Source organism: Crocodylus porosus, unplaced genomic scaffold, assembly GCF_001723895.1.
Source record: "Crocodylus porosus isolate Cpor-Errol unplaced genomic scaffold, CroPor_comp1, whole genome shotgun sequence".
In the NCBI taxonomy this organism is placed as follows: Eukaryota; Metazoa; Chordata; order Crocodylia; family Crocodylidae; genus Crocodylus; species Crocodylus porosus.
Window position 1 is genome coordinate 147,149,097 of NW_017728886.1, and position 15,054 is coordinate 147,164,150.

General features: G+C 41.3%; 1 protein-coding gene across 1 annotated transcript in view; it reads right to left on the bottom strand.

Annotated features, from left to right (window-relative positions):
* The window catches only part of DUSP22 (dual specificity phosphatase 22), a 56,734-nt gene that overhangs the window by 29,188 nt on the left and 12,492 nt on the right, over positions 1 to 15,054 (bottom strand). The window contains exon 3 of the mRNA XM_019542547.1: positions 5,056 to 5,138. Coding sequence (XP_019398092.1) covers positions 5,056 to 5,138 — 83 coding nt within the window. The remainder of the gene's footprint in view (positions 1 to 5,055; positions 5,139 to 15,054) is intronic.

Genomic DNA, 15,054 nt, shown 5'->3' on the forward strand with positions numbered 1-15,054 from the left:
CTATGAATAGCCCAACTTTTGTACTCTAGCACATGCAGATAATACTGCCAACCTCACGTCAGAACAACGTCCTTCTTGCTAGGCACAAGCAGAAGTGACCCTGGTAGGCACTAGCAGATGTCAAAGCTAAAAGAATCATGGCCTTCCTTTTCTGGTGTGCTGAGGTCATTCATTTGGAGTGGCAAGCTTTGTTCACCACCCTTTGTCCTCTGACTTGCTAGATCCACCCATCCATCTGTTCATTTGTTTTTTTTAAATGGAAGTTTAAGCATTTTTTTAATTTTAAAAACTGAATATATTATCTGTAGAATGATACTGGTCTTCAGCACTTGAATCACTTCTATAATGAAGCATTATGAATATAAATTAATTGCAAGTTCCATTTTTAAAACAATACAGCTAGTTCCCATTGAAACAGCATTACATACACTGCAGAGGACCTGAGTAGGCGATACTGAGGGAAAACTCAGCTCACATTTAGCAAGCTTCTTTCCACCTTTAAAAAAATCATCCCAAGCTCTTCAGAACACACCTGATAAATGGCACCCTGCCCTTTAGAAAGCAGTTGGTTTATAGCCTTATTGTAAACACAACACTAACTAGAATATAAGTGGGGTTTTAAACCTTCTTTATAAAACAATTTTTGAGCACAGATATCCATTTTGAAACCAATCAATCATTTGCTATGCTTGATCTTATTAATTAGAAATTTGAAACTTACCAGGAGGGACTTTTGAAATTAAATCCCAAATGAAAATATATTGTTTTTTCCACTGGTTGCTCCTGAATACATTTTAAACATTTTTAATGAAAACCAACTCACTACTTACCCGCTACCAATATGCCCAACTACTGGAAAATAAAGCTTACATAGTCATAATACTACAGACTACACAAGGCTTTAGGCACGAAAAATGTAAAACTGAAAAAGGCATTTATTTGTGTTCTTTTTCTGCCCTAGTAACCACATTTTAAACCAGTGGGGACAAACCTTTTTGGCAGGCAAGCCACAAATTAGCCCTGCAACCTCCTCAAATGCCCCTCTGATCCCCTTCCCATGCCCCATCTGCTGCTCTGCTTTGTTCTCTATCTGCCACTGTGCCACCTTTTTCCTCTTTGGTCTGCCATGTGCCACACACAGGCTGCCTGTACCACAAGTGGCACCTGTTCTGTAGGCTGGCCACTGCCACCGGTTTATACAATTCAAACTGAAAGCATATTTAAAATTTATAGCAAATTGGAACTCACCATTTATGGTGCCTGTCTACTTTTTTATTTTATTTTTTTACTCAGCTTGAACAATGTCTCTAGACTAGTCTCATTTTCTGGTACTCACTATCAAGCATAGGCTGCAAATCCTACAGAAGCACTGTCTCAAAATGAAAAACTGTTATCAAAACTTTGAAAATAAGCACACATGCAAGACTTAAGAACTATACTATGCAACTGCATTCCTTCTAGCATGATACTGTAGTGTGATTACCACAATTTCTCTAATAAGCAAAAATTTAAAATCATTTGGACATAAAATGCATCAGTTCAATATTTCAGAAGTATCCAATACCTGAATATAGCTCTGACTATGATGTGCCATACTGCTCACTTTAATAACAAAACTTTAACAATTTAAATAACAAAATATGGAGAGAACTTTAAGACATTAAAATATTTGCTGTTTCCTGCACATGAAATACTCCAAAAACCAAACAAACAAAAAAAACCCCAAACCCCTCTCTAGAAAGTGGTGGTAAATTCAACTATCATGTAAAAAGTGTTTTTTAAAGGGGCAACTACTGCATACATATTTACTATGGGTCTGATTTTGCAATTGTTCTTGTGTACAAACCTTATGGTGATTTTAGTGGAAATGTTATGAACCAGGGTTCAGCCCTTTTTAGGCCACTGAAGACCATGGTTGGCATGGCCACCAGCTTCCATGGGAACTACAGCAAGCCTCAAGTTGTTTGCATAGAAAAGGCTGTTAATCCTTAAAAACCAAGCACAGTTCAGGAAAGGCTTAAAGGAAACCATTCTAAACTTTTTTTCATGTTCCAAGAACAAGATATCTTAAGGAGTGCCACTACATTTTTCAGAGCATCTTAGCCAGAATCTGACAAAAAAAATATTTCTTAATGTAAATAAAGAAGGAAGTAATGCAACTCATGTTTCTCTAAACCATCATTCTTATTAATTACTTAGCTGCAAGTGAATGCTGGATTGAGACCATGAACTGGAATACAAAAACAACTTGCAAAGTAGGTTGCTACTGCTGTTTCTGTTTTGTTGCTATTCTCTTTCCATCTTCCCAAGCAGGAAGCAACTGTGACCACCTGAAACCTGAGATCCTGCTCCTGCCTTTGTTTCAAGGTAATTTGCATCATCACAGATCCTCACAGGAGGAGACAGGCTTCATACCAGCTATGAACTGACTGTCCAGAGGAGTTTTCCATCTATTGACTCCTATGTGAAATCCTATGAAATATGAACTTTCATTTCTACTCAGAAGAACTTTTACAATTTTGTCTCCAGTGCCTGGTAAAGGGTGTTTGTGCCTGAAAGCTTGCAATTAAAGATTTTTTTTTGCAAAAATCTTGTTGGTCTAATAAAAGATATAATCTCTACTACGAGTCCCGATTGCCTTTCTATTTAAAGAACTCAGGAAAAAATTTAACATTTGTTTTCCACACAGTATGTCCTGAGTGAGAGCCAGCTGTAGAGAAAGAATACCAAGACTGCACTATGAGTCTGCAATCAGTAGTTTCTTCAACTTGACTAGAAAATCGTGGTAATGGCCTGCAAAATAAATTTTAAAGAAGCTAACACACCAGAGGAAGGACATACATCTTCCTTGGTTAATGAAACTATGTATCACTGCAATGAACAGCAGACTTGAAACCCAATACATTTTAGATTTACCATGCAGTAGACATGCCTTAATAAAATCAAACATATATAACAACAAAATAAACAGCATAAACTCAGTTAGTTCATCGTATGGTATCCCAAAATGATCTTCATGTTTCATTCACCTTTAACTGTTCTTCTGCCAGTTATTGAATATCTATTGTTAGAGGTTTTAAAAAGCCCCAGAACTATTCACCAATTTACCCAAAACAAGGGGAGCTTTTGCATAAACCAGCTATTCAGCAAGTGAATACACAAAACCTTTTTGTTGGGAGTGCAGGGAGCAAGAAGCGGATCAGCGGAGGTTCCAGAAGACAAAGAAGTCTGTGTTGGCTCACAAGGCGTTTCCAGCAACAGCCATTTTCTTTGTTGTCAGCTCTCATTGAGACAAGTTTTGTCATGTTTGATGGAGAAAGGAAGAGACTCATTTGCAGAAGGATAAGCATGGCTAGTATAAACTGAATGAGTATTTTGGGTGCAACAGTATCCAGTATCCAGTCTACTGGATAGATTACTGGACTAGAACTACCTGAATTATGTTTCCAGCTCTTTCCGTAGCTTGCTGTGCAACCTTAGGCAAGTTACTTTTCTGCCACAAGCCTTAGGTTCCTGATGTGAAAAATAAACACTGGCACACACATTCTTAGTAAAGTATTTGGATGCTTTGTAATATACTAATGTTATGTCTCGTACAAATAAGAGAGTTAGACATCATTACATTATGCATTAGACCAGAAGTCAGTAAGCCCCAGCCCACGTGCCATGAGGCCATTTTGCTTGGCACGCCATGGCCAGCCCAAACTCTGGGTAGCTGGTGCCAGCAACAGAGCCCAGGCTGCTCCCAGTAGGGTTTGCAGCATCCCAGCTGCCTGCTGGGAGCAGCCTGGGCTCCCAGCTGGCAGCAACTCCCCAGAGCCGGGGTTGGCTGCAGCTGGGAGGCTCCAAACAGCTGTGCCAGGCTCTGGGCTCCAGCATCAGCTCCACACTGGTGTGTGCACCCCTGCGTTGGAGTGGGCAGTGATGGAGGGGCTCAAGGCAGCGCAGCCCCAGTCTCTCCCCTGCTCCCGGCACAGAGGTGATGGCGGGCTTCCAGAGCCCGGTGCAGCTGTTTGTAGCCAGGCTGGGCTCTGGGCAGCTGCAGCAAGCAAGCAGGAGGCAGGCTGCAAACAGCTGCACTGGGCTCCACAGCTCCGGCATCGGCTCCATGGCGGCGACTGCACAGGCACCTCGGGGCAGGCAGGGGCAAATGGCAGGAAAATGGCTGCGCATGGAGCCAGGCTCAGCCAGGGATAGTGACAGTAGTGCACAGGTTCCTGCTGCCAATGGCTGCTCCCCTCTTGTGGGCACACCCCCGGTGTCCCCTGCAGACCAGAAGCAGGTGTTGGAAGGATGAACCTGCCCACTGCTCCTGCTGTCCCCAACTGAGTGCAGCACCCTGCTCAGCTGCTTTCTGAAGCTTAAAGCTGGAGCAAAGCAAGAGCAGCTCTTGGGCTCCCTCATGCCTGCATCAACCAGGAACAGCAGTACTGCGGGCCAGGTTTTTCCTTCCAGTGCCTGCTCCCAGCCAGCGGAAGATACAGGGAGGGAATAACATGGAGCAGATGCAGGAAGATAAAACTTACCCACTGCTGCCACTGTTTCCAGCTGTGGCAGCTTGCACAACTGCTCCCTGCAGCCCATGGCAGTCAGGAGCAGATGTGGGGCACCTCCTGTGCCTGGGTCAGCTGGGAACAGTAACAGTAGCAGCAGAAGGGGGATATAACTGTACCACTGCAGCCTTTTTGGACATTTCTATCACACAGAAAAGGACTGGAAATATCCTACACAAAATATGTATTATAAACAAGGATTTATTTATTTTTTTAAACATGGGAAGTTCTAACCATACTTTCTATAAGGATATCAAATAAGAAATCATTGTTAATAAAGCTAAGAACATATCTCTCTATAAAACATTGTAATTGAATCTTCCTGTGTTATCTGGATTTCTTTTCTGCTGGAATAAAGGGACTATCTCATAAAACCTTCGCTGTCAAATGTTTCCAGGAGAAAATAAGAAAGTCACTGCTAAATGTTGATGGCTAAGAGTGTAAAATTAACTCCAGGTTGGCAGTTTTTGTTAACGTGAGCACAAATTGGGGCCCCCCTTACCTCAAGCATAGGCCGGGCACTATCATGAATTGAAAGAATGTGTGTAATATTGTTCCTAGTCAGTTGTTCTGCATCTCTGGCATCTGTAATAAAGGAAAAGAAAAAAAAGAAGAGAGAACTATTTTTAAAAAAGTCTCTAAAAAACTTGTTCCCATCTCTCATGCACATATTGAAAGCCACTAGTTTCTTGAAGTTTCATTAAAGCAAAATATAATTATTATATAAAAATATAATTATACTATAAACAACACATCTTAAAAGAGGGGATGGGGGAAACAACTAACTCCAAAGCAAATGATCTACTATATTAAGAACAGGGTTAAGTTAATAAGGAAATGTTTCCTTAAAATCAGCAGTTTCACATATTTTGCATCTGAAAATTAAGTTTGCATCTCACATACAGATCACACATGTGCAGGTGAGAACCACAGGGCAATCTCTATTTATCATATAATTCTGACTTTCTACCAGCTAATCTATCTGGTACATGAGGACTTTTTTGATCCTGTAGCTACTAAGCAGCTCCAAAACAGTCACTGTAGTTTTAAAATCAACTACCAAGAGGTAGTTGATTTTAAAACTACAACTAAAAATCAACTACCAAGAGGTTTTCCCTCCAGCCTCCAAATGCAATATCCACCCCACAAACTGACCCAGATCCAAGGTTAGTAATATAAAGTAGTGGATCAGTATAAGATTGAGAGATCTCTGTCCTTAAAAATCTTTCAGAATTAAACAGGAGAGTTACATCACAGGAAAGGAGAAATTCCTAACTTCCCGAGTACATACATGCTATTTGCTTCAACTCCTGGGAAGTAGAGATTCCCAAAAGAAGCCATAATATTTCATGACTAGAAAATCATTTTAAGGAGTTGTTTAGAGAAGTTTTAAATTTGTTTATATTGTTCTTCTCCATCTGAGGCTTGTTATTAGGATTTCTGATTAACTAAAGACATTTTACCAATGAAGGGGCACAAAAAAATACTCCTAATACCTTTTAAAAATGATAATATCTATGCCATCCTTAACATAAACTTCCCCACAATAATATGCTACACATAAAACATTAATGAACATACAATGTTATGTTGAGTCAACCTGCAAAATGCCATGGAAAAACTGACTGGGAAAAAGTTGGGTTTTTTGTTCTGTTTTTTTTAAAACACCCCTTTCTCTAGATTCAAGAGATCATGAAAATACAAGAGATATCTCATACTGAACTAATGTAGACCAGACCTGAAGGCGGCAGCACTGCATTTGAAAGCATGTTACCCACAAAAATCCTTGCTTCTTCCATATCCCTCATGGGCACAACAGCACTCCAACACCACTGAAATTGAAAAGATTAGTACCATCTCCATGGGATGCAAAATGAGAGGAAATTCATAGAAACTTCGAAGAATTTCTGAATTTTGATATACCCATTTCAACTATTTTTTTCTGGATGACGTAGTAATCCCAACTAAACTTTCATATCATAGTTGGGACTATCATGCATTTCTAGTACATTATACACAAACACATTCACACCAAGTGACACCGTCAAACAGAATAAGAGTCCTTGCTGGACATATTTAACAGTCCTCAGCTGGCACCAAACTTACAGCCTTCACCAAAAAAACAGTCTAGTGCTTGAGACAAGGATCTATTGACAGCATGTAGCAGTTTTGTCTTTTTGCTCCCTGCGAACTAGCCAAAGGAGAACGTAACACATTTAGTTAGTGTGTACATATAGTTCATCATCAACTCATTTGACATTTGGCCAGTATTTACAACATTAAAAAAAATGAATAAGGGAAACAGGGGAACAGTACCACACTACATCTTTAATTAAGATAAAACATATCTAAGTGCATTGACTATAACAAGATGGCTTTCAGTCTTGGATATTTGACTACAAGTGCTGACATGCTCAGAACTAGACTCCTGATTGAGACCACTGAAAATGTGGTGGTAGACATTTTAAAGAAAAAGCTTGGTTTCTTCATGAAAGCACTGCTAGAATCTGTAGTAGCCTGTAACCACATTACGACTTCCCCATAATAACCTTCTAAGATGCATGAACATGACCTAAAAGGAGAGCTTGTAGAGGGAAAAAGTTCAGCCTATGTTCATTTATTCCTGACCACTTTAGTGAGAAAGACTTCCCTCAAGTGTCAAATGCAGTTTTTTTTTCTCTCTGTAATGTGGCCACCTGTTTTAAAAAACCAAATTTTATGAGCAGTATATGTTAGCTTGGTTTTATACATAAAAAGAGTACAGACCACAAAGGTTTCAAACCAGCTCTTTCTTGGTGCAAAAATAACAATAGTATCACCTGTACATTCCTTATCAATCAGCCCCTCCTATATCAAGTCATTACTCTCTACTACAAAGTTTCAGTCCCCTTTCTAAGCCAGAAAGCAGAGCGGGCATTTTAATTGCATTACCCAGTATTTTAGTTATTTATTTGGTTTGACTTCTATGCCCCTCTTCCCAACACAGGCTCCAACTGGCTTATAATAGGAAAAACAGACATATTTATAAGACTGTCCTGTTTAAATAACAGGATAAAAACATAAAACAGAAGTCCACTAACAAATATCATAGCCTAGTTTTAATTGCAAAATGCCAGCTCACATAGGAAGGTCTTACGGTGCTCCCAAAAGATCTCCAGGTTCGGGCTCTGGTGGGCATGAAGAGGAAGAGTTCCAGAGCTGAGAAATGACTGAGACGGACTGCCTGTGCCTTTTTGCCAAGTGGATTCGGTACACTGATGGTACTTGCAGGAAGTTGCACTTGGGCAACCTCAAGGATTGTGATGGAGAATATGACAGGACCCAAGCCTTTTGTGGCTTTAGAGGTCAAAAATCAGCCATTTGAATTGTGCCCAGGAAGCTACTGGGAACTCTAGAACAGTAGTTTTCAACTTCCCCCCGCCCCCCCATGTGCACCACTGGAAACTGAGTGAAGGTGTGGACCCCTTTCAACTCTAAGTGTGGGTATTCACACACTTTTGATTGAACATAGTCATCTTTCACAGATGCCTTAGACAGTCTGCAGACCCCCCGGGGTCCACAGACCACAGATTGAAAACCACTGCTCCAGAGCCCTGGAATTGTGTGCTCATGGGGACTGACCCTGGCTGGAAGGCAGGCCGCCACGTTGTGCACCATCCGAAGCTTCCCGACAGTCTTCAAGGGCAGCCCCACCTAGAGGGCATTGCAATATTCCAGCCTTGAGGGTACAAAAGTACAGGTGATGGTGGCCAAATCTGAATATGAAAAAAAAGGGTGAGAGCCTTTTCACCAAACGGAGTTGGTCAAAGTTGCTCCTAGCTACTGCTGCCTCCTGAAGACCCGTGTGCACCAGAGGATCCAACAACATTCCCCAGGCTGTGAAAACAAGTGACAAGAAGGGGCTGAGCCCCAGTGACAGATGTCCTAGTCACACCAAGTGAAGTGGTCTGCCCACCACCATCACCTCTGTCTTGTATGAACGGTGCTACTGTCTCGTATAAATCCAATGGCTCAACTACAGCCAGGCAGTGGGAAAGGACTGAGACTGTGGGGCCCTAGTCAGATAAAAAGAGAGGCAGAGCTGGGTGTCATCAATATATTGATGCACCTTGTTCCAGATCTCCAGATAAATCTCACTCAGTAACCTCATGTACATATTAAGTGGTAGGGAAGGAGACATAATGGAGTCCTGGGACTCCACAGGGAAGGTCCTAAGGGGATGACAAGCACTCAACCATCACCACCCTCCCAGATCTCCTCGCTAGGAAAGGGCAGAACCCATTTACAGCAGTCCCATGAATATCCACTAGGTTAATGTTTTATCAGCATCTCATGGTCAACTGTATCAAAGGCCACTGAAAGATCTAGTAAGATCAGCAGGGCACAGTTTCCTCAGTAGATAAGATCCATACCAGCACAATAAGAAGAGTGCTAATAAATGCATCCTGTTACAAAAAAAATGACTTTCACGATGTTAATCTCTATAAAAGTTATAGAAAATCAAAACTGTAGTTTCACACACTACAAATCTAGCATGTATGACTGTGGTAACGGTATTTATTCACTTGATTTCTTATCAGTGTCAGACAAAAATCAGTTCCAAATACATTAAAGAATGTATATTCTCTTTACAAAGAGCCAGTTCTTTAAAAAGGTAATGCTAACTTTTGCTGGAACCGACTGTTCAATTTGTGAGCCCTTCAGCTGGGAATAATTTTATTAACATGGTGCTGTGCAACCCCAGTTAATCCAAGGTCTCAGAGACTGTCTGAGAGCTCAAAGAATAGGGCCAGTCAGGGGAGCCAACTGCATGTCTGATATCTCAGAAATCTGTACTATATGTCCTCCAAATACAGTTGCAAGCTTCAAAAGTCAGTGAGCTAGAACAGTTCACCATACAGGAAGGGACTTGGTGTTTTCTAGCAAGTAGAGCAATGTACTGGGACTCAAAGAAATGTAGCTTCTAGTCCAGCCTCAGCTGCGGACCAGCTTTGCACAGAGAGGTGAAGTGACTTGTTCCTCCTTCCCCCCAGCCCCCACTTCCCAGCCTTCACCTGCCTTTAATACTTTTAATCAAAGTTTTTCAGAGCAAGAGACCCTCTCTCACTATATGCTTAAACAATGTCTAACAGTAAGGCCCAGGTTTCCATCTGTGTTAGCATGTCATGCAAATAAATAAATACATAAGAGGCCACTAGTGACTTAGCAGAACCCATATGCAAGGTTCCCACAGCTGAAGACTAGTCAGCTTTAAAGCAGCTGTGGTTCACTTTAAAAGATGACTAACATACACAGAACAGCCCAAGGGGACAATTTAGTTCTTCAGAAGGCTTAGGGTCCAATGAAGTTCAATGAAGTTCAATGAATCAAGGTTATACAGCCAAAAAATGAATTGCTATATTTCAAGAAGTGGATGTGGGGAAATCAAGTATCCTGAAGCAATGGATCTTGGCAAATAGCTGGTTATAACATATTTAGCAAATGGTCTTTCAAATCATAGAAAATATATAACAAAAGGAAAAAAAATAGGGTGCCTGGTTTGAAAATAAATCGTTAAAGATTAAGGCCAGAGAACAGATAATTTAGTGAGGGGAAATTCCCTTGCTTCCCCCCTCTACAGGCTGCTGATATTAGAAGCACGTTTTAGCAGCCGTCTCCAATAACTACACAGATAAGATATACTGTCATTCACAATATCTACGCAAGAGGAACATGGTCATTTTCGTATCGAAAATTATCACGTTAAGGAATGAAAAGGCAAAAACATTTAGCGCTGCAACAGAAATTCCGACTTGTACTTTAGCACAACGCAGCAGCAGCAGAATTCACATTTCAAGGTCACTGAAATAATGCATTTAGCTCTGTATTTAGACACGAAAAAAACTTCTTAGACTGCATCCAGCTTGTCCCTTATGTCCATCCAGGACAGGATTCATATTTACAGTAGTTTGTGTTATGCTTTGTCCAGTGTAGTTTAAAACCTCTCTACTTGAAGTCCCCATCAGTGGTTTCTTCAGAAACGCCTTCCCCTCATAACTGAGACATTTCACCGCCAGGAAATTCCCCATCTCCTCTATATACCGAGTGTGATTCTTGGTTTAATTTCCTCTTATACCCCCTAGCTCTAGGCCTTCATGTCATTAGACAGCCACTTTCCCAAAAGAAGCAATATCACCCCTGTGGCAAGGGACCTAGGAAGGAATTTGCAGTCTGGCATCGTCTCCCAGCTGCACCACAACCTTTCTGTGAGTCTCTTGATCAAGCCACTTAACATCAGTGCCTTATTTCCCTTCTATGTAAAATAAAGATGACACTTCCTCAATTCTGTCACTGGGTTGCTCTGAGGATTTATTCAGTTATGATTGTGACAAGTTCCAGAAACCAAGGTGATGGTCCTACAAGCATCTAAGACAAACCACAGGTTTATACTAATTCCTTTAAGAAGTAGACGAGAAGGAAATGAAGTTAGATAGTGGAGGTCATGTCACCCCCAAATATCTCGTTTTCCCATTTTTGTATAACAGTAAAACCCCGAAAACTTCCAGTGAAGAAAGCCCATTATGTTGAGATGAGGTATGGGTATGCAACATTGGACTGAGATTCATCCCTTAGCTAGGAAAAGCTGATAACTAGAATCTGCTCAGGCTAGGTATGTATTTCTTGGATATTTTCCCTTCCCTAGTCACCTCCTCCAGCCTCTACTTATTCCCTCTCTCCCCTGCAAACAGCCCTGTCGTAAGGAGGAGGTTACACTCAGCACAAATTATAATTCTGGTGAAGACAAGGCAGTTGTGGTTTTACTATGCATTGGTAGCCAAGGTAAACTCTGACCTCCATCCTCCCACCCAAAGTGTTTACCTAAACCTGCAGAAAGTACAAGAACTACAAACTGGCCTGTCTTCAGGAGGATTTCAGCCACCTCATCTTTCCTTCTGCTGCAGACACACCCTGCACGTGTTTTTGAGAATAACCGGTTTGAGGCTTGGGTCAAAACTTTCACACTTCAAAAACTAGAGTCAAACGCCCTGTTTTTCAGAGGTATGGGTCACCAATGGCTTCCTTTGGGTTCTGAAAGGAAAGCTTTGGTCCATTCAATGATGCCACCAAAAAGAAGGATCCCTGGGCAAAATTCCCACTTTCCTGTCCCTAAGCTTAACTCCTGCAAATAAAAGTTACTCAGAAGTCTCAGAAATACCATTTTGGGAAGGTGGAGGAGGAGGGGGCTAACTAGCTATCTAAATACACTGTCTCTGACATGTCATCTTATCTCCTTGCTCATCGGGTATTAGTAGAGATTCTGTATTTTCAGAATGGCAATAATGAAAGGTATTAGGCCTCAAGTGAAGCACTAGAAAGGGATTTTTTCCTGGAAGAACTTTACAGACACCTATTTCCAGGAATGACATGGCTCAGTGAATATAAAAGAATCATTCAGCATGCAATGTACCTTCTGCTGAGCAACAGGAAGGGCGGAAACTTAATTGAAGCTCTCTACCTCATCCATAGCACCACTGGACTCTTTGGGGGAATTAAGCCTCAGATTGTGGCTTTCCCCTTAGAATCAAAAACCCCCTGAATATTCCATTGGAAATACTTGAATCTTTCACATGGTGTTTAAAGCAGAAAGGAGACAAGCTGCTTCAAATTCAGGGTTGCAAGACAGCATGACTTTTAACTAATAAAAGTTACAAGTAGCTCTTTGGAATCAATTGTACATAAATGATCCTACAGATATTTTATGCTGCAATCCCCCAAAATGTTTCCTTTCCTCCTGCACAGAAAGAGGCACAGGAAGGAGGAGCAGGGGGAAGGTGGGGAGAGACCTGCTATTCAACTGATCTATTTGCAAACCAAGAAATTTCTTTCGACAAAAGGAAAAAGCTCTCAGTGATCTTGCAAAACACTTTCTTTTTATACTGGGAATTAGAAGTATATGGAACTTTCATCCCCCAGTAGTCAACTGACAGCTCTATCCTGCAACCTGCTCACTGCAACTTGCAAGTGGCTTTGATTTCCATTTGGAAGGAGAAAAAACACTGACAGGCCAAAATCTTCTGAAATAAGAATGGAGAGGAAGGGTTGATTTTGACTTGCATTTCTTTCCACTCCCTTTCCAACCCATGTCACTCCTATGGAATTTACGCTGAAACCCAGAAGACAGTATGCAAAAATATTTTTTTCTGTTCCACAGGAAGGGCAGTGGATTTTGATATTCTCAGCCTACGTACTGCATGTTTTTAGATGAACTTTGTACCTCCGTAGTACAGCTATGATGGATTACTAGCAGATAGCAATGTTCTGCAGAGATACCAATTCATCTCCAAACATCTCATTTTCCTGCCTCTTGCTACAAGAGCAAAGCCCCCAAACATTCCAGCAGAGACAGCCCGTTATATGAAAATGAACTGCAAGTGTGCAGTATTCAACTTGGCTAAGAAAAGCCGATTAATGGGATCTATTCAATCCTATCCAGGAAGACACAGTGTGGCCTATAATGGGATTCAAGAACTTACTCAGGTGTGAACTTACACCTAAGTAAGTTCACAGAACTCTGTATCCCAAAGGATCCAAAATGCTTTAAAAGCAGTACTCCTGAGTCCTGGTCCCAAGCCCCACCACATGCTTGTGCTACAACCATTTGTAACCTGTGCCTCAGTTTGCCCAAACACCACACACATATAAAGATTTATCTCCTGTGGGCGTTCTGAATTTACTGGAGTCTAGGAATCTGTAAAGAAGTATTTTCTCTATATACAATGAATAAGCACTATTCTGGTAGAAAAGCCTGCATTCAGGAGATTAACTTAACATTCATTCCAAAGGGTGAAACCAGAACAACAATAACAGCATCCTCCAACATCCTGTTCTGCTGGATTTGCACTAATTTGCATCCCCAAGTCATGAATATCATTTTCAATAACATCTGTTTCTTTGATGGTTTCCCAGGCAATTACTAACAGGACAACTGTATTCACCTTGTAACCTTGATATACGTTCAAGTTGATATGCCACCTATTTCAAACATCATATCACTTACTAAACCCCCAACATACTGTAACTTTATGTCCAAGACCTTCAAAAGTGATGAGTAATTTGGGCACCCAGCTTTTTGAATACCAGAAATACCAAGTCCCAGCTCTCAGAATTCCAGTCTTGTTTTGGGATGCCTCAAGCTAAGCATCCAAAAACTCCATCAGGCATTTTTGAAAGTTTTGTCCCATCTCTCTGGCCTTGCAAATGACAACAAACAAAAGACAAGCAGAAGGACACAGCCACTGACTTTCTCTTGGAATTATGACAGCAGTCAGCTGATCTTTGCCTTGCTCGAACAGTGGATTGCTTTGCAATATTGACAGCCTATCACTATTACTATTAGGAAAGTTAATAATAATCTCTCTACCTAAAGTTTACTTCTTAAGAAGAGTGTTCTACTAGCAATGGCTAGCTCTCTCCCCAGCTCCAGGCATATAGCTAACTCAAAAGATCAATTTTCTATCTGACAGAATGGTGTGACGGTAGAGAGAGAATAGGTTACATAGAGAGAGCAAGGGCCATTAAAAAAAAAAAATGAAGGGTGTGAATTTTAACTTCAGTAAATGCAGCCTTTGAAGCACTCAGTCAATCTGACTTAGATTGACATCAGCTCCTCTCCTTCCCTCTTTTACATGAAGCAGCTGAACACTTCAGCTTCAGTTTATTTTCAGCCAAAAATACTAGTGCTCACAGCATCTTCCTTAATACCACAACTTTATCAAGCTAGATGTGATCTGACATACCATTTATAGCCCATTTTGCAAGATATGGAGCAGAATGGTTATTGCCACAAGAGCTAGGAGGACCTAATCTGTGCTGAGGTGCTGACTCACTCTGCAACCATGACCAACTCCCCTTCATCTTGCTGCATGGGAGACAAAAACAGCACCATGCTGAGAAACAGATGCTGCATCCGAGTTTCACTCTCTTGGGCGTACTGTCAAAAGCTTGCCACCAGGACCGGCATGACAATGGCAACAGTTTCACATTCTGTGCACTCAGGGCAACTTGAAGGGACCACGTCCTTTGCTTTTAGAAATGCTGAAGCAATCTGGGAATATTCAAAGTGAAACACAAGGTAACATTCATAGTTTCATAGCTGGTAGGGCCAGAAGGGACATGAGCAGAAGGGTCATCTCCCTCCACTCCCACTTTATCCCTTATTCTTCTCATCATGGTATGTGGCCAGGTACAGACAGGGAGTACAGCTCAAAAGTAAACTTGTCACTGATTGTTCTCGATTTCCATCATTTTCTTCTGTTTCATGTACCCTCATCCTAACCTCACCTTTGTGCATCCTTACACGTCTCTCCCCCTACTACCCATAAAGCTGACAGTCAACTCCCCCCAATCTCCCCAGATGCTCCAGCACCATCCATAGCATCCTCAACTATTAATAACACTACAGCACCTCTTAAGTTTGACTTACAGACCAGGGCTGGTTCCTGAGATACTCTATACCAGGGGT